This window comes from Garra rufa, chromosome 3, assembly GCF_049309525.1.
Source record: "Garra rufa chromosome 3, GarRuf1.0, whole genome shotgun sequence".
NCBI lineage: Eukaryota > Metazoa > Chordata > Actinopteri > Cypriniformes > Cyprinidae > Garra > Garra rufa.
Window position 1 is genome coordinate 41,918,735 of NC_133363.1, and position 22,706 is coordinate 41,941,440.

General features: G+C 37.8%; 1 protein-coding gene across 1 annotated transcript in view; it reads left to right on the forward strand.

Annotated features, from left to right (window-relative positions):
- kif18a (kinesin family member 18A) overlaps window positions 1–8,978 on the forward strand; it is a 30,000-nt gene extending 21,022 nt beyond the window's left edge. The window contains exons 12-17 of the mRNA XM_073837523.1: window positions 58–296; window positions 1,935–1,994; window positions 6,214–6,562; window positions 6,655–6,747; window positions 6,846–6,955; window positions 8,508–8,978. Of these exons, the coding sequence (XP_073693624.1) occupies window positions 58–296; window positions 1,935–1,994; window positions 6,214–6,562; window positions 6,655–6,747; window positions 6,846–6,955; window positions 8,508–8,647 (991 nt within the window). The 3' untranslated portion in view covers window positions 8,648–8,978. The remainder of the gene's footprint in view (window positions 1–57; window positions 297–1,934; window positions 1,995–6,213; window positions 6,563–6,654; window positions 6,748–6,845; window positions 6,956–8,507) is intronic.
- The last annotated feature ends 13,728 nt before the right edge of the window (window positions 8,979–22,706 follow it).

Genomic DNA, 22,706 nt, shown 5'->3' on the forward strand with positions numbered 1-22,706 from the left:
ATGCCTCCATCTGTATCATTCAACTATACCACACTTGCTCTCCACCTGTCCTGTCAGGATGGTGAACGCCCTGCTGTCCACCTGCCGCCGACAGCACCTGGCGTTGAAGGCCGCGAGCTTTGCCACAGATGACGTTGAGTGGGAGGAGCTGGAGCGGCTGGTGCATAGAGAAAGGGGTGTGGTCTGGGCAGACCAGGAGAAAGCAGAGGACAGGGATGATGGTGGCACAGGAAGCACTCATCTACAGCCTGTCCTGTCTTTTTCACACCTTGTGTCTCACCAGAGCACGCCATGCAGTGAGTGAACACTTGATGAAACAGTTAAACTTCCAGACGAGAAATGTTGTCTCTTATCATCTTACTTGAGACTGGTACTACACTGATGTATAAAGCATTTTAACAAAACCTTATGAAATTCACTGACCCACAATGTCTGACTGCTGTACTACCATTCAAAAGTTCAGTGAGTTGTTTTTTTTTTAGTTTTTTTATTCAGCGAGGACATATTAAATTGACCAAAAGTGACAGTAGAGGCATTTATAATGGTACAAAAGATTTCAAACAAATGCTGTTCTTTTGAACTTTCTATTCATCATATAACCCTGAAAAATGTCATGTTTCCTCAAAAATATCAAGCAGCAGAACTATTTTCAACAGTAATAATGTGAAATAAAAAAATTTGAAATAAGAAATGTTTCTTGAGCCAAATCGGCATAGCAGAATGATTTCTAAAGCATCATGTGCCATTAGAAGACTAGAATAATGGCTGCTGGAAATTTTAAAATATATTAAAATAGAAAATTATACTATTTTAATATATTTTTTACATTAATGTTTTAATTTATTTATTTGCTTAAAGGACTTATTATAATATTAATAACATTTTTTAAAAATCTTAACGACCTTAAACTTTGGAATGGTTATGTATGTATATATGAAAAAAATAAATAAATAACGTTTACTGATGCAGTTAATCATAACACTACCAGTCAAAAGTCTTTGGACAGTAAGGCTCACAAGCATGCATTTATTTAATCCAAAATACAGCAAAAGCAGTAATATTGTGAAATATTTTTGCTATTTAAAATAACTGCTTTCTATTTGAATATATTTTAAAATGTAATTTATTCCTGTGATCAAATTAAAATTTTCTGTATAATTACTCCAGTTTTCAGTGTCACATGATCATTCAGAAATCATTCTGATTTGCTATTATTATTATCAATATTTAAAACGGTTGAGTACTTTTATTTTTATTTTTACAGGATTCTTTGATGAATAGAAAGATCCAAAAATCAGCATTTATCTGAAATAAAAAGCTTTTGTAACATTGTATTTCTAGATAAATGCTGTTCTTTTGAACTTTTTATGGTAACAATAATAATAAGTGTTTTTTGAGCAGCAAATCAGAATATTAGAATGATTTCTGAAGGATCGTGTGACTGGAGTAATGATTCAATTCACCTTTGAAATCGCAGGAATAAATTACATTTTAAAATGTTTAAATAGAAAACAGTTATTTTAAATGGTACTTTGGATTAAATAAATGCAGATTTGGTAAGCAGAAGAGACTTCTTTAAAAAAAAAAAAAACATGGACAAACTGGAGATCTTAAAATGCTATTTATCTCTGCTATTTTGGGGTAGTGTCCACAGCTAAGGATGTAAGGAAATAATCCAAAAGATAATGTCAGTAAACTTCCTGCTTCCGAGACGAGGCATCTCATTTGTGTCACCTCATAGTGATGATAGTGATTTTACGTCTGCCTCGTGATTTACTGTTCTCCGTGTCAGTGTAATGTGATCTGCATTGTGTGAACGTTGACAGATGTATGTGTCTTGATTCAAGACGTGTTTAGTTCCTGTGTGATGTATATGCTGGACAGAATAGGGGGGGACAAGCACAAATGAATAACAATGCGTTCTCTTCACTCAGGCTCAGAGAAACGCACACGCCGATCCTCACAGCGTCTCAGACCAACACACACATCTAAAGGTAAACTCATCTCTGTCTACCCCTTTTCCCCCCTAGTGTCTGCTTCAACATATTCTGCTTAAGTCATCAATCCAGCTGCCTGAATCTGTCACATTGCTCATACTGACAGCCCATGTGTGTGTTGCACAATTGTGAAGGCTCAGATAGACCATTCAGGCTTTGTAAACTAGCTTTGTTTACAATAGTCAATACATCAATCATTTATCATTCTCCACACAAGCATCAAAATAAAATAGCGCTTTATTAATAGCCAAATCATATCAGTGGATTTTAAATGAAATTGACAGTTTCATTAACATAATTATATAAATAACTTTATTTCAGCTTAGAAACAAACAGTTGCTTGACATTCTTCATACCGACTGAATGAAATACAAAAACAAGCTTTTCACAGGATGGAGGGAAGCGAGGGGTGGGAGAAAGGGGAAAAGGAAGAGAGGAAAGCTTTGGGAAATTGAAGGAGTGGTGAGTTATTGCTCAGTAAATGGAGAGTAATGATATTCGCTGCAGAACAGGTGTTCCTCATTTGATTGAGACACGCTGTGGGAAATGCACACATTTCAGGAAAATACAGACCTGCGAAGAAAAAAAAAAAGAGGGAAGCGGGGGGAAAACAGACGGATACTGTTAAGAATTAAAAATATTGTAAACGTCTGCATTGATAGCATTGAAATACTTTGCATTCTCAAACATAGTATTTATTAGAAACAAATTTCCTATGTCTATAATTCCTCATCTTTGACAAGGAGGTTGGGGTGTTTCTGTTGTTTATTTTTTACTTTTTCTCCCCCGTCCGATGATTGTTTAAATTTGAATGATTAATTTCAAACACCATATGGGATTTGACCAGGGCAGGACAGTATAAAAGTTCATTCTCCGAGGAAGCAAATGGAGCTTTTTGAAAATGATGAATAATGATTTGTTTGCTGCCTCAAAAGAAACATAAAATGTAAAGCATATTTCACAGAAAAATGGTGTTCAGGTTTTTATCAGTCCGCTGGGGGAGAAAAAAAAATCACGTTTACAAGTTTCCAGACTGCTCTGCTGAGCTATTGTGAGGACAAACTACTCCCTGGCTCTGCAAGATTTCATTTTAGGCACTTAGAAAATAAATGCAATATTCATGACCTCTAGATTCCTTTCTTTTGTTCTAAAAATGAAATACAGCGTTTATTCCTTTTAGACAGATTTTAGTTTCACACAAAATTTCTGTTCATTCCTATCTGGCTGTGTAACTGTTCCATCTTGTTTTTGTGGAGGCAATGCAACGTTTTCAGATTTGCACCAAAATACATTTGCTAAAATGAGAGCTGCTTATTTTCAAGGTTGACAATATCGAACAAGTCCTGCTTGCAGGAAATAAGAGGTGCGTTCAGGTCGTCCTGCTCTGCGTTCCCTGCCTAAAGACAATAGAGATGGAGCCCTGTCTGCAGGAACTGAAAGAGATACAGAGATTCAAAGACAGGGTTATGAATGAACCTCCGCCCCCACCCCCACCATCGACGCACTTCATGACGATACCGTCGCTGCACTTGTGCTCAAGTGCTCGGTGGAGAGAGGGAGCGAGAGCGTGAAAGGGTGGAAAATAGTGATGGAATAGAGGACAGAAGCAGGAGGGGTCACGTGTCAACGCGCACGAGACTGCCGCTCCTGCCTCTCAGACTGAAGCCTGCGGTCTGTTTCTTTCCATTCTCCATTTGTGTCGCCTTCCCTCCTTTCTTTCATGTTTCTATGTGTTGTGTTTTGTTTCGTTGGTGTGCTGCTTTTTTATTAATCAATCAGTCTTTATATCTCCATTGTCTGTCTCTCCTCTTCACCTCGCCATCTACGTCTAGCCTCTCAGCAGCGCCGACCCTCCGCCCTTCCGAATTTCATTCATAAAATCATTGCTCGGTGCAGGGAGGGGGGGAGCTATTGCATATAGTATGAAATGCTCCTGGATTGGGCGAGGACGATTCTGCAATAAAAAGAGAGCGAGCAATGAGAGAGCGAGAGCCAGGCGACCCTAATCCGCAGTGGCTTCCTCCAGAAATAGCGCCTCATGCATGTTTTAATCCCACCAGCCAAAAATACGCCACCCAGAGCACTCTGCCACCAATTACTGATCGCACCTATTCCTCTGCCTCCGCTCTGGGCCATACATCACTGTCTGCCGCCCATCCTCTCTCTGTGTTGTTTTTCTTTTTTTTTTCTGCTTTGTCACCTGATCACCCTGTGCCTCTCGAATGAAGTTATATCGCCGAGCTGTTTGGAAGCGAAGCAGATTCGGTCTAACTTTCATAAGGGGCGTTTTGAGTTCTCCAACTTTCTTTTGCTAAAAAAGTGAGTATAGTTAGTCATTAACAGGATGTCAGGTCCTCTCCCATGCAATCCAGATTTCTGAGAATCAGCACTGACTCAGAGAGAAGGAGAGATGGCTGTGTGTCAACAGTTTAACCAGCAGGAGCTCTGAAGCATCGCGATTGGTCAAGAACGCTTAAGATGCAGCCGCAGTGTCTCTCTCCCTCGCTTTTCTGCATCGTGTGAGTCAGTGTGCGGCCAGACTGCGACGTGCTCCGGCATACTCCGCCACTCAATATCCAACGTCAGACCCCTCCAACAGCTTCCTGGAGCCTCCCTTGCCTTCTTCACCCACACACACACCCCCACCGGCACACACATACATGTACTGTCTGTCTTGACGGCGCAAAAGAACCTGCTCTTTAGCAACACCTCACTCTTGATGTGCTCACGAATACTCACGTGACAAGCGTGGATAAATTATTCACTGTTGTATGAGTGAATAATGTTAGGTGTTTCCATCAGTAATGTAAACTTGCGTATGTGTTTGTGAGCGCGAGCTGTATGTGTTCAGAAATGTGCTTCGCAAAACAGATGACAACACTGAGTAATCTTATATGCCAGTTACTTGTGTTGGTCAGGATTCATTCAAACAATAATGGCCCCAACACTTTTTACTTTGGATGGTTTTGTCCCCAACACTTGAAATTTGTGACCGGAACCTGTTTAATACAAAGAAAACATCTCCAATTATTGAAACGGCAGTTTATGTTTCCTTAGTGTTTGCGATTATAGTGCTAGAATTTATTCTCATTTAAAAGTAACATTATTTTACAGTGTTTTAGTTGTTATAACTTGTGGGAAGTGATAACAGGTCGTTTCTTGCGGTTAGTCAGTCTTCCTGTCTGTGTATATCCAAATGTCCATCCGTCAATCTCTAACCTTCTGTTTAACTGTCTGTTTATGCAACTCTTGTCTCTTGGTCTATCTACCCTGTCTGTCTGTCTGTCTGTCTGTCTGTCTGTCTGTCTGTCTGTCTCTCTGTCTGTCTGGCTTTGGGTCCTGTCTGTCTGGCTTTGGTCCTGTCTGTCTGGCTTTGGTCCTGTCTGTCTGGCTTTGGTCCTGTCTGTCTGGCTTTGGTCCTGTCTGTCTGGCTTTGGTCCTGTCTGTCTGGCTTTGGTCCTGTCTGTCTGGCTTTGGTCCTGTCTGTCTGGCTTTGGTCCGGTCTGTCTGGCTTTTTCGTTATGTCTGTCTGGCTTTTGTTATTTCATTTTTGTCTGTTTTTAGTTTTGTCTAACTGTCTTTCATCATGTCTGTCATTCTGTCTGTCCATCTCTTTCAGTCTGTCTTGTTCTCTTTCGTTTTGTCTGGCTTTTTTTCTGTTTGTCTTTTGTTCTGTCTGTCTGGCTTTTGTTCTTTAATTTTGTCAGTTTTTTGTTCTGTCTGTCTATCTTTTGTTCTTCTGTCTATCTGTCTGTATTTTGTTCTGTCTTTTGTTCTGTCTGTATATCTGTTTGTCTTTCATTCATTCTTTCTGTCTGTCTGTCTTTCATTCTGTCTATCTATTATTTAATTATCTATACACTTTTTTTATGTAATCATAAGAAATCTAAAATCCAATAACTCACATTGAAAAATGTCAGAGTGAAGTTATATTCACATCAATTTCTTGTGCACACTTGAATTGTTTGATAAAAATTATTGTCCCCTCTAATCACTGTAACTTTTATGTTGTGGAATAGGACCTCAATGTACTATTTAAAATGTTGTTTAAATGCGTTTTGGACATTTTTGATCATAATGTTGTTGACGTTTTAAGCTTTGACTTGGAAATGATCAATATAGCTCAGATTTTTGTATCAAAACTGTAAGAGATTCATTCCATTTGGTGGCATCTACCAGTGAAGCTGATGAATGTTGTGCTTCTTTTCTCTCTCAGGTGGTAGCCCTCAACATCAGAATGGAAATGCTGAATGTCTTAAAAAACCAATCAGGAGGAAGCTGTCTGTGTCTCCTGCAAACCCAGATGAGGTTGGGCCCATTCCTGTGCTGTGCCATTACCCTCCTGCCGTCCAGGAGGTCTTAAAACAAGAGGGCATGTTCCCACTGCAATACACTCCTGAGGTGCAGCCACCCACCTCCAGCAGCTTTGATCCAAACTCCACTATCGACATTGGTCACGAGGACCCATCAGGCGGTAATGCCACAGTCATCCTATCACCCGAGCCTCCTGGCCACACAACACTCCGGGCGTTACGTGCTAACAACGGAAACGAGCCAGCAAAAAGGTACCACGTGCTGTGAAAACAGTATTATTTACATGGACTCTGTAGTTCTGGTTTTGATGGTGTGAATGAGTTTCTTCGCAATCGGTTTCTAGGTTAGATATCCCATCACTGTTTGACCTGCGAAAATCCAAACCGTCCTACATGGCGATGACCTCAGCTGCTCAAGTCAAGCGCAAGTTCAACTGGTGTGTATTTACTGTGGGACCTGTTTTATATCATGCCTTATTGACATTTCACACTCTTAGTGTTTTCCAAAATCTCACTTTGTGTCTGTTTGTATCAGTTCCAACACTGGGAAAGAAGACAGTTCTCAGACCACGTCCGCGGCACCCAAACGCATAAAGAGAGATCCCTGCGAGGCGTCTAAACCACTGCGAATAAGACGTTTTGGAGGTTAGTGTGCTATTCTCAATGCAGAAAAATTACAAATGCCCTCTATGGGCTTTCCATTTGTATCTTGGACGTGGAACATAAGCGCCTCTTATTATATTCCATTTATGAAGTCCTCACATAATCCATTATGTTTGGTAAAGTATTGTAATAGTGTAATGGGCGGGCCGGCTGACAGCTGTGAAAGAATGTCAGGCGCACAGCCAGAAGCGCACAATCTCCTCCTCCCACTCCCAGTGGCTTATGCGCGTTCTTTCTCCTTAGTAATATAATGCCACGAGTTGGCTGAATTTACCCCAGTTTTATAAAGTAATAAGCCACTAGAGACTACATTAGTGATTTTTGCCATGTTTGTTGGGTGTTGTTAAACACGACGACTTTTATTTTTTAAAAAAAAGAAAAGTGACCAACATATGGCACCAGTGTTTAAAAATAATAATCCTGTCGTTTGATTAAAAATTACCATTTGGCATGGCATTTTTGTTGAACTATTGTTCAAAAGTTTGATGTAAGATTTTTCAATTACAGAAAGGATCTATGATTATCAAGGATGCTTTAAATTGATCAGAAGTGTAGTAAAGTGTAGATATTTAAGATAAATGCTATTTAAATCCGCTTTGAAATCACAGGATTAAATTACATTTTAAAATATATTCAAACAGTTATGTTAAATGGTAAAAATATTTTTTAAAAATTTTACTGCTGTTGCTATACTTCGGATAAAAAAAGCTTGGTGAGCAGAAGAGACTGCTTTAAAAAACATTAAAAATCTTGCTGTTCAAAAACTTTTGACTAGTAGTGTATATTTAATTAAATGCAGTAAAACCCATAATATTGTGAAATTATTACATGGTGGGAGGACCCTTTTGAAATTGCTTAGTTAACAAGTATGTAATTTATTCCTGTGATGACAAAGCTGAATTTTCAACAGCCATTACTTCAGTTTCCAGTGTCACATAATCCTTAAGAAATAATTATAATTTATTGTGTATGAGTGTTACTTTTTTTTTTCAGGATTCTTTGAATAAACTATCAAATTCTGTGGACCACTGATACTAATGCGCTTCAGTTTTTATCAGTGCTGGGGGTACATAATTAGATTACTTTTTCCAAGTAACTAGTAAAGTAATGTTCCTTTTTTTCCCATTTATTGACTGACACCTCTCCTGTCCTATGTTGAGAGAAATCGTAAGCACGCAAACCTGCAATATTTAAATGTTAAAAAACATATCCTTTTTTTTTATGTATAAATTAAATTTTACATTTACACAAAAATAGAATATATTAAAACAAGCATGCAATCCCAGCCCAGATGAGAAAAAGTAACACAAAAGTAACGTAACATTACTTTCCATAAAAAGTAACCAAGTACTGCAAGTAGTTACTTTTTTTTTAGGGAGTAAAGGTCATTGAGTCCAAAATTTTTGTATGCTTTTTTTTTTGTCTTTGTAATGTGTTTTCAGCAATACATTTCTAACATTTATAATGTGTTTAGTAACAATTCTCTAAATTGCTTTTACACAGACTAATTTTTATTCTTTTCCACTGCATCTAGTATCTGCTGAAAATGAGCCTAGTCGACGAGTAGTACGGAGTGTGTCTGAGGGAAACCTTCATCAGCTTGACCAGCGCAAGTCCAAGTTGAGTTCAATGAGGCCGGCTGCACTCTTTAAAAAAGTCACCAAGAGGATGTGAGAGATTTCCGGTTGCTATTAAAGGCACCGTTCTCTCATTCACTGGTCTCAAACACTGCCTTCTCAGTAAAAGTTGATGTAAAAAAGATGTAAAAAGGAAACGATTTTTTGTTCTTATTACAGGAGTAGGTATTTGGGCTTGATTATTTCTAGTAAACTGGATTGTTTTTATGTTGATGTTTTAAAATATGTATGTGCATAGAACTTGTCCAGCCTAATATGACGCTCACATTAAAGTATTAATTGTTGTTCAGGTCTTGTAAAGCAACTTTGGTTTTTTTTTTTTCTTTTTAAATGTCTTGATTAAAAAATCGCTCGATTTAGAGAGCTACTTTCAGGTTTCTATTTTATAATTGATTAAAAAGAAATATCATTTGAGAAATATCGACCCTGTGAGTTTTATTGAACTGAGTTGTAAATCATTTTTTACTCGTTAGTCTTACACTCACAAAAATAAAATATTTGGAGATTCTCATTAAACTTAATTTTTTTGGCCTCCTTATTACAGTATAGATTTATACAGATAATTCCATTTAAACTTGTTTTGTATTAGTAATGTAGCTTTTGGCCTGGTAATAAACACCAGAACTGTAACTTTTTTTGATGTTTCTAGGGCGTTTACAACTAGTATTACTGATATTTTGCTTCATAACTTTTTTTAATTGCAGCTACATAGCAAAACCTATTAGTTCAGTCTAATTAACCAGATTCTCTGCAGATTTTTCATGCATCTTCACCTCCAACTGTGTAGCAATGCAGTTCAGTCGTCTTGTTTCTTGCTGATTTGTAGTCTCTGTAGTGTGTTCAGAGCTTATGGGTTCAGCCCACAGAGGAAAAAAGGGAGTCTGGAGACTGGCGGTTTGAGCTTCATCTTGGTCCATTTCCTGCATGCCATCTGTCTGAACCAAAAGAAAATTGAGCCTCCCGTCAGGAGTGTGGCCCGTTTAATGTTAAAACTCCTTAACATATCCGACAATACAACAAAGTTCCATAGAAGTGCTTGTAATCTTCATCAACCAGAACAGAATTCAGTGTAAATGCTTTAGTTCAGCTGCGTCAGTCCTTGCTCTAAGCAAGAGTGATGAAACCATGACTTATCTGCAAAGCTTAGAACTCTGTATTTTTGAATGGTATTCTTTTGTTTGCAAGACAATCGGTCGTGCTGTTAATAGCTGTGCTGGTTCTAATATCATGCCTAAGGAATTAACAGTAATCAATTCTGTTAATGAGGCTATTATTAACAGATAATTATGTAACACGCCTACAGGCAGATGTACTAGGCTCATGGCATCCAGAGCAGCACATCCATAAAGTTCTGTCTGTTTGGTCTTCTATTGGGCTAGGAAAGTAAATATTACATCAGTGTGATCAAATATCTCATTATATTGTTTGTTTTAACTAAACTAGACATTAAAATATGACTTAACAGCAAGTGCGCTCTACCGTACAGGCTAATTTTGAATGGAAAGGAAGTAATATATTTAACCTTTTAATGTTAACATGCTTACATAATAGAAGAATTAATTGCTCCAGTTTATCTGTACACTATAGTGTCATGTTGATTCATCATTTGTGTGATTTATTAATTGTTTAGACCATTTGAATTATGAAAGGATGATTGTTCTGACATGGTGAGAAGAAATAGGGGAACTTTCCCTTAAGCATAATTTATTTCATACTTGTATTTGCTGTATTGTCTCATATTTTGCGTATGTGCTTGGCTGCTCTGCACAGCAGAATGAAACTTAATAGTCTTATAGAATAACAGAGCTATAATGAAGCAACACTAGCAGCACCCAAACATCATCCGAATTGAAGCTGACGGTCTTGGCATCACCCTTCTCAACACCTGGAAAGTTAGTACAGTTATGGTTTACTGCTCTCTGGACTGTTCTCATGCTTTTTGAATGTGACATAATCCAATTTAGGAATACTTCCCATAATGCTTTGTTTGTTAAAATAGTCCAGTGGTGTAATGGGCGGACCACCTGACAGCTGTGAAGCAATGTCAAGCACACAGCCAAAACCACATGATCTACTCCTAATATCCCTCTCTATATTAATGGTACAATGAAACTTGTTTAGGTTAAGCAGTTGGTCTAAATTTTCTGCCAAATCTTTACTGTGTTTTCCGCTCTTTATCAATGGAGAATAAGCCAGGCCTGAAATGTGAGGAGACCACCCTCAAACTCTGTTGAATTGCAGGCCCAAGTCAGAGCCATACAGAGTGAGAGTTTCGACAACTCCGTTGACGCCAATGGACCATTTTTTTACAGGAATGGCGGATCGTGGAGACGCTCGATAGTTCCCGGAAGTTCGCGCTAATAATATCAGCACCGTAGAGATGCAGCAGAAGAGATCGCTGTGATCAACATTTTAAACGGTAAGACATTTAAAGAACAAAACTGTATACTATCAGCACAGCTAATCAATTTAACTTGTGCATTAAAACAGATTATTATTGCTTTATTTCTCACTTAATTAGTAGATTTACGGGATGTTATGCTCTTCGTGCACTTTCATCCATCATTGTGTAATTAAGGCTTTTAAACAGGATTTTTGCTGGTGGGAGCTACTTAATAGTTCTGGATTTATTGCAATGAATGCTGATTGACCTAAGTGAGAATGAACATTTTTAAATAGGCGAGCTATTTTCGTTTCAGAATCATGCTAGGCTAAATATATATATTATATACCACTGCTGTTTAATCACTGTAAACCTGTACCTTATTACTGTTCTTACACTTAAACGTCTTAGCTACTATAGAACTACTGTGTGAAGGATCAGTGATGCCACAGGACTGAATTGTGATGAAACATCACTTAACCATTTCTCCTGTTATTCTCCTTCTCTAGCCTGCTTTCAGAACAAGAACCACCTGAAGTAAAACAGTGCCAGCTCCTAAGTATGATTACATCACATTTTGTTAATGTAATCTATAGATTGCTCCTGCTGACTATATCCAGTTTTTTATGAAGACTTCAGATGACTAGCACCTGTGAAGAGATGACGCCAACCCTTGAGAGGACTTCAGATGAAGCAGACTCTAAATAAACATACAAAACTGATAAATTGTCCTTGCATTGTAATCAACATGATCACATCATGCTTTAATTTGTTCACTGTTTCTGATTACATGATGTTACTTAACTGCATAATTTGTATAGCCTAATTTCAGAACATTTCTGCAATATGAACATTACAGTAAAACAGATACGCTTGTTAATAGAGCTCTTATTTGTAAAGCTGCTAGAAACAATGTGTATACTAAAAAGTGCCATACAAATAAATGCAAATTGAACAAAACTTGATGCATCATTTTTTTTTTTTTTTGCTCCTCTCCAGATCAGTAGGGAAACCATACATTCACTCTGCTTTATGTGACTGGTGCACTCCCATGCAGCACAGCAAACTGTAATGGAGACTGTTCAAGGACAACTTGGTTTATAAATTATTTTAAATGTCTAAATCGATTTCTGTAAATATGTGCATAACAAAACTCAACATACATAAAATATATGATTTAATGTGTAAAAATGTTTTAAGTTTTTTCAATTTGAATACACTACAAATATATTTTTAGATATTAATAATTGAGGGGTGCACAAGAATCAAAAACCTTAACCAAAATTAATTTTCACTTAATCTTAAAATGTACTTATTTGGAATTAATTTTTAAAAGACAACAAACTTAACACTTACAATGAGATTAGTAAAAGACAATAAACATTAAGATGTGATTGCACTTGATTAACATACAAGCTGTAAGAACACACACGCACATATAGAAATAATTATATTTATATAGAGAGGCTGAATTACTTGGTAAAAGACCACGATGTCGTTTATATAGCAAACACGGACTTTTACCATGGTAACTTCAGCCTTAAATATGTTAACAAGGCAGGTACGGATCGCTAACCACATTAATCGTCAAATATTAGCGGTTTTTATCTTTTAAAACCAACACTATTACAGCTACATAATATTTATTCCATGGAATGCCTGGATACTGGATTTTGATTGGCTGCCAGGTATGCAGTAAAACCGTTTAATGCACAGGTAGTTCCAAGTCAGTTTAATCACCGTTCTATATTAATGCGCTGCTTTAATTGATGCACGCAAACGCAGAGAGAGAGAGAGAGAGAGGTCGGAGCATTGTGCTGCGCACATACATACACTTCTTGTCAGATCTTGCCCGCGATTCTTATTAAAATAGCCTATATACTAGATCGCTACATTATGTTCCTCAGCAACGAAGTGGTAAAACTGCTGTTTTTGAATGAATTCGTTGTTTGTAGAGTGAGACGCGCAGACGCACAGCATGCAGGCAGGTACGCGCACACACACACACACACACACACACACACACACACATGTTGGGTTTACATGTTTTATGGGGACATTCCATGGGCGTAATGGTTTTTATACTGTACAAACCGTACTTTCTACCGCCCTACACCTACCCTACACCTAAACCTAGCCCTCACAGGAGATTGTGCATACTTTTACTTCATCAAAAAAACTCATTGTGTATGATTTATAAGCCTGTTTCCTCATGGGGACCTGAGAAATGTCCCCACAAGGTCAAAATCTACTGGTATTACTATCCTTGTGGGGACATTTGGTCCCCAGAACGTGATGAATACCAGGTACACACACACACACACACACACACACACACACACACACTTCTCTCGGTCGATCGATCATTTACTGAAACAAATGCTATAATTCATTCAAATAAATGTGATCTTACCGTACTATTTCATCTCTGTGTGATTTGAAGCAGGCAGAATGCTAGAGCTGCGTGTCATAACTGAGGAAAATAACCGTCTTTTTTTACCCATTCGGTCAAATTTTGCGCTGCAAAGAGCAATACTAGTTTTAACTTGTCTAAAACTTGGCATATGACCATGGGATAAGCGGGATAATCAACGGCTTAGTTGCCGTACATTAAAGGACTTCGCGGAGGCAACCACCCTCCGTTTTGCGTCGGTCGGTTATTAGCCTCCATATCCTGCATTTAAAATCATTTAATGCACGGCAAACCGTTGATTATCCCTTACATAGACCTTTTTCCTGAACACGGAAGTAAGTCCGGCTCTTAACTGAAAGAATGCTTTGCATTTCCGGTCTGCATTGTTTCTAGTCAAATTAGGGTATATTCCCAGCTAATAAACTAATGTTAAACCTATTCAAATGTTTTTAAAAAGCACATGGCTCCATAGCGCCATCACTTGGCAATGTCGCAATGACCGTCATTTGTCAGTGCCTCACTTTAATGAGTGTGTAGATGACACGAAGCAGCGGACGTTAGCTACATTAAAAACAGATGGACGCTATTTGAATGAGTTCCTATGGAAACCGGAACAGAAAAGCATTCAATCTGACGTCACGGTGTGTTCACACGGGGCGCAAGCGTCAACGCTTCCCATTGACTTTGAATGGGTGACGTCAAGCTTTGCCGAAAGGAATTGTGGATCCGTCGGCGGCGCTTCACTCGCGTTGCTCGCGGCAGAAGTTGAGAAATTTTCAACTTCTGCCGCGAGCAACGCCAGTGAAGCGCCGCGTCAGCCAATCAGATCGCTCTATGCAAATACAGTGGCCAGGCGGCAGCCAATCACGTTCATCCTGTTCAAGAGCAGCATTTCATTGGCTGACGCTGCTATGACCATAAACGTCAGCCACGCCTTCCGTTAAGCGTTGACGCTTGCGCCCCGTGTGAACACACCGTTACAGGTCTATAGAGTCTGGGAACGTGACGTCAGCAACGCAATGCATGTTGGGAATTTAGGTAACGGAGCTGCGGTGAACACTGTGTTTGATTGTGATCGTGAAGTTTTAGTCTACTTTATTCTGCATAAATAATAATTTTTGGTGAACTATTGTTGTGTTGTTAATTGCCACAATCTCACCGATTACCAGCATGTACGCCGACTGTCAAATATTTGATTTTCCAGCTTGGACAATCACCGTGGATCCCAAGTGTCCGAGTTAACAAAACGGCGTTGCATGGCGTGGGTACAAGCAGTTAGACGTAAAAGCATTAGTTGACTAATATGTGCCCCATCGTTGTTATGAAACCATGAATTAAGAAATTAATGCTGTCAAATCAGTTGCTCTCAAGGAATGTCATCCAACATAAACTTTTCTGTGTAAATATGTTCATGTATTGCGTGTATTTATATGTATATACACATGTACATATATAAAATTTAAATAATTTATATATACACAAGTTAACATTTGAAGTGGATCGAAAGCTTTCATCAAAGTTGTCATAATAAAATCATGTCTTAGGACTTTTAACTTTTTTGATCCACTTCGAATGTTGACTACTAATATATATATATATATATATATATATATATATATATATATACACTGTAGATATAGATATAACACGTATAAAATATGCACATGTATGTGTACTTATACATACACAAACAATGTTTTCCAGCCTTCAGTTATGCTGCGTTCCAGGCAACCCGTTACCCGTGTTTTTCCAGCCTTCTACTGGTGAAAGTGCACTAAAATAGACTTTAGGACAATATAACGTTGCATTCAAATTAATAATAATAATAAATGCGCTCAGACAGTTTGGCACGACTTGCCTGGAACGCGTGACTGGTGGTTTGAAGTCGTGATTTACAGGCTTTAAAATCTGCCTGGAACGCAGCATTAAACATGCATTATCTGTTTTGCATATTGCATACCACGTTGCAGCAATAAATTGAAAAAACACGAACATTTCTATATCCCTTTATTTGTGGATAACACACTGAGGTAAATGTGCACAGTTCACAGTAACATAAGAATCAACTAAATTGAAAAGTTCAGTTCCACTACTACTATAGTGCAAACACAACAGGTGTAAGATGCAACAGTGCTGTAAACTTTAAGTCTCAAGAACACAGGTAACAATGCAGTAGGTAAAACGGCAAATAACACTACAAACAAAGTAGGAAAACACCACCTGGGAATGTTACGTGCAGTAAGGCGGTAACTCACTTAGATCGTCCACCACTCATATGCTCGTAAGGATCGAGCCGTTGATTATTTTTAGTTTTTCTAAATACCTCAGCTTTGACACTTCATTAAGCTTTTCTCGGTATGGAAGATTTAGCTTTTCCTTGGATCTGTGCATTGTTTTTTTTTCTTTTTAATAGTATAATACTGCATGTTGTAATACTGACGGCTGACGACGTTACATAAAACATGGCGGCAACTACCCATAATTCTACGCGCAGTGACGTAGTTGGCCAAGCTCTATACTATGTATACATATTCTGTCCCTCTAACTCAATGTATTCCAATTGCCCGCTATGAACTTCCTGGAACTATTTGAGGGCTGCGTGAATCACGTGACGATCGACCGTTTTGAACTTCCGTTGTCGCAACTCTCTCTCTGTATGGCTCTGGCCCAAGTCAGGCTACAGACAGTTGTTACCAATAGGATTTAGGAGGCATCCAGAATCAACCTATCCACCTTTTTCTTCAAAGTAGGAGTAAATCTATGGGTGAGACTTTGGGTTCATTAGCCCCTATAGGGAAATAATGAGAAGAATAACAACGTAAATGGTAAAAACATTCAAATAATATGGTAAGACACATCAATTTGCAATATCAAGCAGCAAAATGAGCTGATTTGTACAGCTAAAAATACCTGGGTGCGGATGAGACTGGAAGCCAGACCCATAAAATTTACAAATGGCCACATGGAAGAAAAAGGTGGAACTACTTTATGTAATAAATTCACTTTAAAAAGTTATATAAATGAATAAAATGGTTATCTTCATTGCTATTCAATCATTTCTCGAATGTCGTAACAAAAAAAAGTATATAGGCTACGTTTTATATTAAAATATGCCATAACTGACATGCTGAGTTTAGAAATATCAATTCACATGCATTAATGTATTCATATGTACCATATTTTAGTTTTACCCAGTATTTAACATAATTAAAACATTTTTTAACATAATTAAAACTCAATCGCTACTAAACTAACCAATCACATTGGATATTAAAATGACGCAACATCGTTTGCTTCCGTCCAAAATGCGACCGATAAAATCTCATGGCGGCTAAATGAATTTGGCGGCTAATTTTCATAATTGTCTAAATTAATAATTCACGTCAATCACCTTACTGTGTCACATTAAGGTCGTTAAACCTGCTTAAGACAGTAAGTGCTTAGAAACATTTAAATGAACGAAAATGTCGATAAATATATGTTAATGAGGGATATTACAGTCAGAATCGATATAACGTACATTTGGAGGATGGAGTTCTTCTTCAGATAGGTGAGTAACGTTAGATGTTAGCTAGAAATTAAGCTCTCCATTCATGTATAACGTTAAATGTTTATATTTGGCTGTAGTATTTCTGTTGCGGTGTGTGGTTTAGTATTTTGACTTTTTTTGTTGCTGGTGATCGGAAAAAAATATTACCCCTCATGACTTGTCAAGACTAGGTATCTTTGTACATATTAGCATAAATATGAGTAAATATCAAAACTGCAATCTTTTATTGATTCGGCTAAATGAATATACATCAGCTTCCTGGAAAAAAAAAAAATCCCTCACGGACCTGTTTTAATATTTATTTAAATATTTTGTTCGTTTTTAATCTTTTCATGCAGTAGACATATTAAATGTGCTGTAGCCTATATTATCCTGCAACATAGTTGAAAACAAACATTTTTGTATGTCACAGGAACTTCAGGAAGAACAGATTTCATTATACTGGACATTGTCTGTTTTTTTATGTATATATATGTGACCCTGGAAAACAAAACCAGTCATAAGGGTCAATTTTTTGAAACTGAGATTTATAATAATCTGGAAGCTAAAATGACTAAATAAACTTTCCATTGATGTATGGTTTGTTATGATACGATAATATTTGGCCGAGATACAACTATTTGCAAATCTGGAATCTAAAGGGTGCAAAAACATCTAAATATTGAAAAGATCACCTTTAAAGTTGTCCAAATGAAGTTCTTAGCAATGCATATTACTAATCAAAAATTACGTTTTGATAGGTTTACAGTAGGAAATGTACAAACTATTTTCATGGAACATTATCGTTATGTAATATCCTAATGATTTTTGGCATAAAAGAAATATTGATTATTTTGACCCATACAATGTTTTTTTGGCTATTGCTACAAATATCCCTGTGCTACTTAAGACTGCTGTTGTGGTCCAGAGTCACATATGTATTCATCTTCTCCTGATCATTTTTCCACTTACAAATTATTTAGTTAATATTTGCTATGTATTGTTTTTGAAAGATTTCTTCCCTATAATGACTAATAAATAAAATTAAATAAGTAATTAGTCTAGTCTTATTTTAACCTCTTTTTAACGTAGAATTGCACCAGTGACACCAGTAACCACAACAGTTAACCAGCTAGTATTGATCACTGGAGGGACTATTGTTGAGATTTTTGAATTGCAGACTAAACAGTAATGAGATACTCAGTAATACCCCCCTCACTTGCTGCTTTCATACTCCCATAGCCAAACATCACAAAAGACTAATGTTGAACACGCAATCGGATACCCGCTTCTCTCTTAGTGTCTCTTAAGCGTCTCTTTAGTGTCTCTCCAAGGTGAAACACGGTGTCAGCTATAATACAGGAAACATCTTTTCTTCAACTTTGATATCAGTCTCATAACTGACAGTTTCAATGTGCTTTCATTGTCTGCTTTATTTTTTAACGGTTAGCTCGAGCACGCATTGAGACACTCCCTCTGTATTTCAGCCTGCTTCTGTTCCTCCCTCTCCCTCTCATTCACAAAAATTGTACGCTGAGCTTTTTTCCCCCTTTTTTCTGAAAGGGGAAGTGCTGTGACTAAAGTTTATTAACTTCCTCTGAGCCAATGAGCTGACAGCTGTGTTTTCAAGATTGTCCAATGAGACTGAGTGAGAGGTTGGAGGTGGATGTTGCTTAGCAACTGCAGGTAGAACGGGATCACGTTGGAGTCATTGTCTTATCAGAGGGCCCCAAGAGACATCACATGCATTGTTTTGTGATATAAACGATTAAAATATAGGATGCACGTGTAAAGTGCGTCAAAAGCCCTAAAGTTTGACTTTAATAGGATTAAAAAGAAACATTTTGCTTCAAAGCTTTTGTTGAGTTGATAAAGAAATGCATTCCTAAAGATTGCTGATAAAGTTAAGGGAAAGTGTGGGGGGAACTCGCTGGTTCAGTTTTAGGGGTTTTGAATTTCTCTTTTTCCATGCTTTAGGTGATAAAAAGAATACAAGATGGACTTCTGAGTGTTGTGTGGCCACGACAGAGTGGCAGACAGGACAACGGAGAGTCGGCAAGGAAAAAAGGATCGAGTTTTGGGTGGGTGTTCTCCAGAATTTAAAACCAGATTGCTCTTCGCTGTTTTTGTGACAGGTGAGTGGCGTAACACAGGCTAACACGCCCCCGCCGCAGCGTAAACAAACACACGCAGTACCTCCTACGTTGCAACGTAGCCTCTCTCCCCCGCCAGCCAGCTCACATCACAGATGCCATGCTTTTGTACCCGGCTAATTACAGACTTCAGCACCACTGTACTCCCAACATGCGAAAGAGAAAGTAAAGATGATGCTGCCTTGATAAGTTCCTGAACAATCCTGTGGTCGCGGGTATCACTACATCTGACCTCAAGTCATATCGCACAGATTTATGTGTGGGTGTGCAGTGTCATACTGCATCATATTGACTAAATGTGTGGCTTACTAGAAGGTGAAAAAAAACATTTGATGCAAGATTAATAGTAGTTTGCGAAATGGTTTTGCGTGGTTTGTCTTATTTGCGTCTGTTATCCTTCTTATATTTGATCCCTTATTGTAACATTATCTCTTTTGATCTAATCCTCAAGTTGTAATCTTCTTTGACGTTTGTCTTTTTAACCGAAAAAGCAATAATTTAAAAGGCCTTATCAGAAGATACGATTGGCTCGAGAGGAACACAGTGTTTTAGAATTAAAAAGACAAATAGGTTGAATCTAAAAGCTGGGGGTGAGAGCAACAGGGAGGAAGAAAAGAAATAGCAGGAGGATAATAGTCGAATGCCTGAAAGGATGAAGATAATGAATAAGTGTGATTTGATTAGCAGGAACACCTGAGACTAGACCAGAAATAGATGCTGACTCAATGATGGCCTCAACAGGAGTTGCAGAAAATGCCCCTGATAGCCACAAGTCTTTAGAGAACAAGTAAGAATAGAGACTAAAAAAAGAGGAATGATGCACCAACGAAGTGTGCTTGAGATATGTGAATATTATATCATTTGATTTGATGAAGATTTATGATTAAAAACAGCTTTGAGTATACTAATTACAATCCTGAAATGGCTAATGTGGAAAAACTTTTCAAGCAGTTCACCCAAATTGAACATTCTGTTATTAAAGGGATAGTTCACCCAAAAATGAAAATTTGATGTTTATCTGCTTACCCCCAGGGCATTCAAGATGTAGGTGACTTTGTTTCCTCAGCAGAACACGAACAAAGGTTTTTAACGAAAACCGTTGCAGTTTGCCAGCTAAATAATTGATGCGGATGGCCACCAAACCTTTAAAAGTAAACAAAAACATGCACAGACAAATCCAAATTACACCCTACGACTCGTGACGATACATTGATGTCTTAAGACACGAAACGATCGTTTTTTGCGAGAAACTGAACAGTACTTATAAAATTTTTTACCTTTGATTCACAGCCACGTCCATCTGTCATGAGCACGAGCTTGTCATCCGGATCGTTACACATGTACGCATGTATACGACACTCATTGTTTACACAGTGCACCGAGATTGTGGGTATAGTGGCTATTCAAAATGGTAATTACTTGCGCTTATCCTGATTGTTCAAACCAATTTAAAGCTAAAAGATTACGTTTGCTTGCGCAAACTCATCCGGGACTTTTCACCGATTTTCCCTTACGGAGTTTGCATATTCTACGCCAGAGCGCGTTCACATGTAACGAGCCGGATGACAAGCTCGTGCTCAGGACAGATGGACGTGGCTGTGTATCAAAGGTAAAAAATGATATAAATACTGTTCAGTTTCTCGCAAAAAACGATCGTTTCGTGTCTTAATACATCAATGTATCGTCACGAGTCGCAGGGTGTAATTTGGATTTGTCTGTGCATGTTTTTGTTTACTTTTAAAGGTCTGGTGCCCATCCACTCACATTATTTGGCTGACAGACTGCACCAGTTTTCGTTAAAAATCTTTATTTGTGTTCTGCTGAGGAAACAAAGTCACCTACATCTTGGATGCCCTGGGGGTAAGCATATAAACATCAAATTTTCATTTTTGGGTGAACTATCCCTTTAATTACTCAACCTCATGTCATTCCAAACCTGTAAGACCTATGTTCATCTTCAAAACACAAATGAAAATGTTTTTAATTGAAATCTAGGAGCTTTCTGACCCTGCATAGACAGCAAGGGTCCTTCCACGTTCAATGTCCAGAAAGGTAGTAAGGACATTGTTAAAACAGTTCATGTGACATCAGTGGTTAAATCATAATTTTATGAAGATATGTGAATACTTTTTGTGCGCAAAGAAAACAAAATAACTATATTCAACAATTCTTCTCATCTGCGTCAGTCTAGCTCCATTTTTGGAAAGTATCATGAGGCATGCACGTGCTTTCCTCGCATGTAAACAGCGCATGTTGACGTAGAACATCCAGGCACCACGCTTTATTTATATTTAGAGGAAAGCACGCACATGCGTCGTCCAAATTGGCACCAGGATGAGAATTCTTGAATGAAGTTGTTTTTGCACACAAAAAGTATTCTTGTAGCTTCAAAAAGTTACGATTGAACCACTGTTGTCACATGGACAGTTTTGTCTATGTTCTTGGTACCTTTCTGGGCCTTGAACATGGAAGGACCCTTGCTGTCTATGGAGGGTCAGAAAGCTCTCGAATTTCATCAAAAACACCTTAATTTGTGTTCTGAAGATAAATAAAGGTCTTATAGGTTTTGAACGACATGAGGGTGAGCACTTAATGACAGAATTTTCATTTTTGGCTGAACTAACACATAATATTAACAGTGAGTATTCAGTTAAAATAAATTAAATGAAACTAGTTCAATCACTTTTATTTAATCATTTTAAGGTGGTGGTACTGCTTCAAAACTAATCGTACAGAAAATTCATTAGGTGAAAGGTCATCAAATTAAATGTTGGCCTTTGTCTGCGTGTCGCTCCTGCAGGGACGGATTGATTATTATGCAAACCACAAGCAGGTGTGCCTGTAACAATTCTCATGATGCATTATCTTTTAGAAACGGGGTGAGTAATTATGAAATTTGTTGCAAAAAGGACAATGGACTTTCTATATACAGACTATGCTAGAAAAGCCGGATGCAAACAAGTATATCTGCAAGTTAGTGCAGATGAATCACATTTTATTGACTTTTTGTAACCATAATACTCTTCACATTCATACAATGTGTATCTGAAAATATTCAGCATTTACGTGGCAATCCAAGATGAAAATTTGATGAAAATGTTTCTCCTAAAATCCCTTAGAAGAATGATAAACAAAGGAGGCAGTTGTTGGTATTCAAAAAGAGTAAATATTTGGAAGAAAACCAAAATAATAATCATCTTTACAAAATTGGGCATAACAGCCCACATAGTTTGTTCATTGACACATTTGATAAGAAATATTTGAATTCATTTTGAAATCTTGCAGGAAAACATGTACCCTATTCTCAATGCTTTCTAAGAGAAACAATTGAGACATTTAAATCTCATTTGTAATTTTTCTTTCTCGCAGGGATGAGGGGCATCTATTATCACGAAGTTTGCGACTGTCATAGGAAGGATTATGAAACAGGAGTGTTTCAGCACACTAATTCCCAGCTTTCAGAGTGGAAAATATTCAAATAGATGGTATGGAAATCCTTGGATAAGCTAAGATTTGAAATGTAAAGCAGGGTACGTGGGAGATCGACCCGCTCCCTAATGCTCCCTGCAAGCTCCGCCACTCAGACGAATATCAAAATTCCTGGAGCAGGGAGAGAAT